This window comes from Phytophthora parasitica (assembly GCF_000247585.1).
Source record: "Phytophthora parasitica INRA-310 unplaced genomic scaffold supercont2.533, whole genome shotgun sequence".
Taxonomy (NCBI): Eukaryota; Oomycota; class Peronosporomycetes; order Peronosporales; family Peronosporaceae; genus Phytophthora; species Phytophthora nicotianae.
Window position 1 is genome coordinate 2,992 of NW_008649519.1, and position 1,440 is coordinate 4,431.

Consider the following 1,440-nt stretch of genomic DNA (forward strand, 5'->3'; position numbering starts at 1 on the left):
GAGAACGAGATGAAGGGAATTCTCGGCTACACTGAGAAGGCTGTGGTGTCGAGCGATTTCATCGGCGACTCGCACTCGTCGATCTTCGATGCTGAGGCTGGCATTGCTCTGACCGACGACTTTGTGAAGCTTGTGTCTTGGTATGACAACGAGTGGGGTTACAGCTCGCGTGTGCTGGACCTGATCGAGCACATGGTCAAGAACGAGTAAGTTTGCATTGATGGTGTTGCTACGTTCGACTTGAAGTATGTGCTGGTGCGTTAGATGAGTGCACGCCAGCACTCTAGAGATTTGTGTCGTGCGGAGTTGCATACGGCCCCCTTCTTATCAGAGCAGCGTCGACAAGTTTGCTGTTGTCTGTATCAATAGAAGTATGAAACTCATGACGAACTGTTGCTTGTTGAAGTTTTGGTTCCGCCGTTGCCGCTAAGTAACTTAGTATTTGCAAAGTGTGGTAACAAGTGCGAGCATTGATGACGACCGCATCTCCTCTTTGCTGGTCAGAGATGCAGCCGCACAAAGAGCTTTACAAGTGCGAATCACATTGATTCAACGCAAAAGCAATCACTACGTCAGCCAACGTCACCATCTTTTGAAGTTCCCTCTTCGGGGCACCTGTGGTCCACCTCGTTTTGGTTACCAGATCTCGAATGACTTTTCATCGGTCTCTCCGTTAAAAAAACCCACAAGTGTTTTTCAAATCACCCAAGAGCATTTTGCGCAGACAAGGTCCGGCAGTAAAAAAAGCCGCGCTCCAGACGGGCATAGACAGAGCTATTGGTGCTTGGGTTCATGTCTCGAGATTTGTAAACAATAGTACAATCAAGTCATTTACAGTCCCTAACAAGCAATCAGCAAAAAACCTCGTCTTGAAGTTTTAATAAAAAGTACTTTGTATAGGAAAAAGTGCGCAATGGTTTCGGCCCCCCTTTTGATCTTTTTTTATTATGGTGGGCCATAAGCTACATGTTAGGCAAGAACTTTTTTTTTAAAAAAAAGTGCTTTATGGCAATAACTGAGGCTCCACGGTTCTCCAGTGGTCTCCGCTAATGCGTCATTCTTAGATCTGCCTTCCAAGTGCACAGCTACTGAACACCTGCAAACCATGGTTAACGTTGCCATCAACGGTTTCGGTCGCATTGGCCGCCTCGTGCTTCGCGCCGCTGCCAAGAACCCGAATATCAAGGTTGTCGCTGTGAACGACCCGTTCATCGCCACCAAGTACATGGAGTACATGCTCAAGTACGACACTGTGCACGGCCGTTTCGACGGTAAGATCGACCACGATGAAAAGAACATCTACGTTGATGGCAAGCCCATCCGTGTGTTCAACGAGATGGACCCCGCCAACATCAAGTGGGGAGAGGAGCAGGTGCAGTACGTGGTGGAATCCACGGGTGCCTTTACGACCCTCGAGAAGGCATCGGCTCACATGAAGAA

The 1,440-nt window shown here is 48.3% G+C and overlaps 2 protein-coding genes across 2 annotated transcripts; both read left to right on the forward strand.

Annotated features, from left to right (window-relative positions):
• On the forward strand, positions 1-383 carry PPTG_20358 (glyceraldehyde-3-phosphate dehydrogenase). Its single transcript, XM_008919147.1, has one exon. The coding sequence runs from the start codon at positions 10-12 to the stop codon at positions 208-210; it is 201 nt and encodes a 66-aa protein (XP_008917395.1). The 5' UTR covers positions 1-9; the 3' UTR covers positions 211-383.
• A 722-nt stretch (positions 384-1,105) lies between these two features.
• Positions 1,106-1,372, forward strand: PPTG_20359 (glyceraldehyde-3-phosphate dehydrogenase; the record flags this gene model as incomplete). The annotated part of the gene is made up of 1 exon (XM_008919148.1): positions 1,106-1,372. A coding segment is annotated over one exon (267 nt), but the record flags the coding sequence as incomplete, so codon positions are not given.
• Positions 1,373-1,440: the final 68 nt, after the last annotated feature.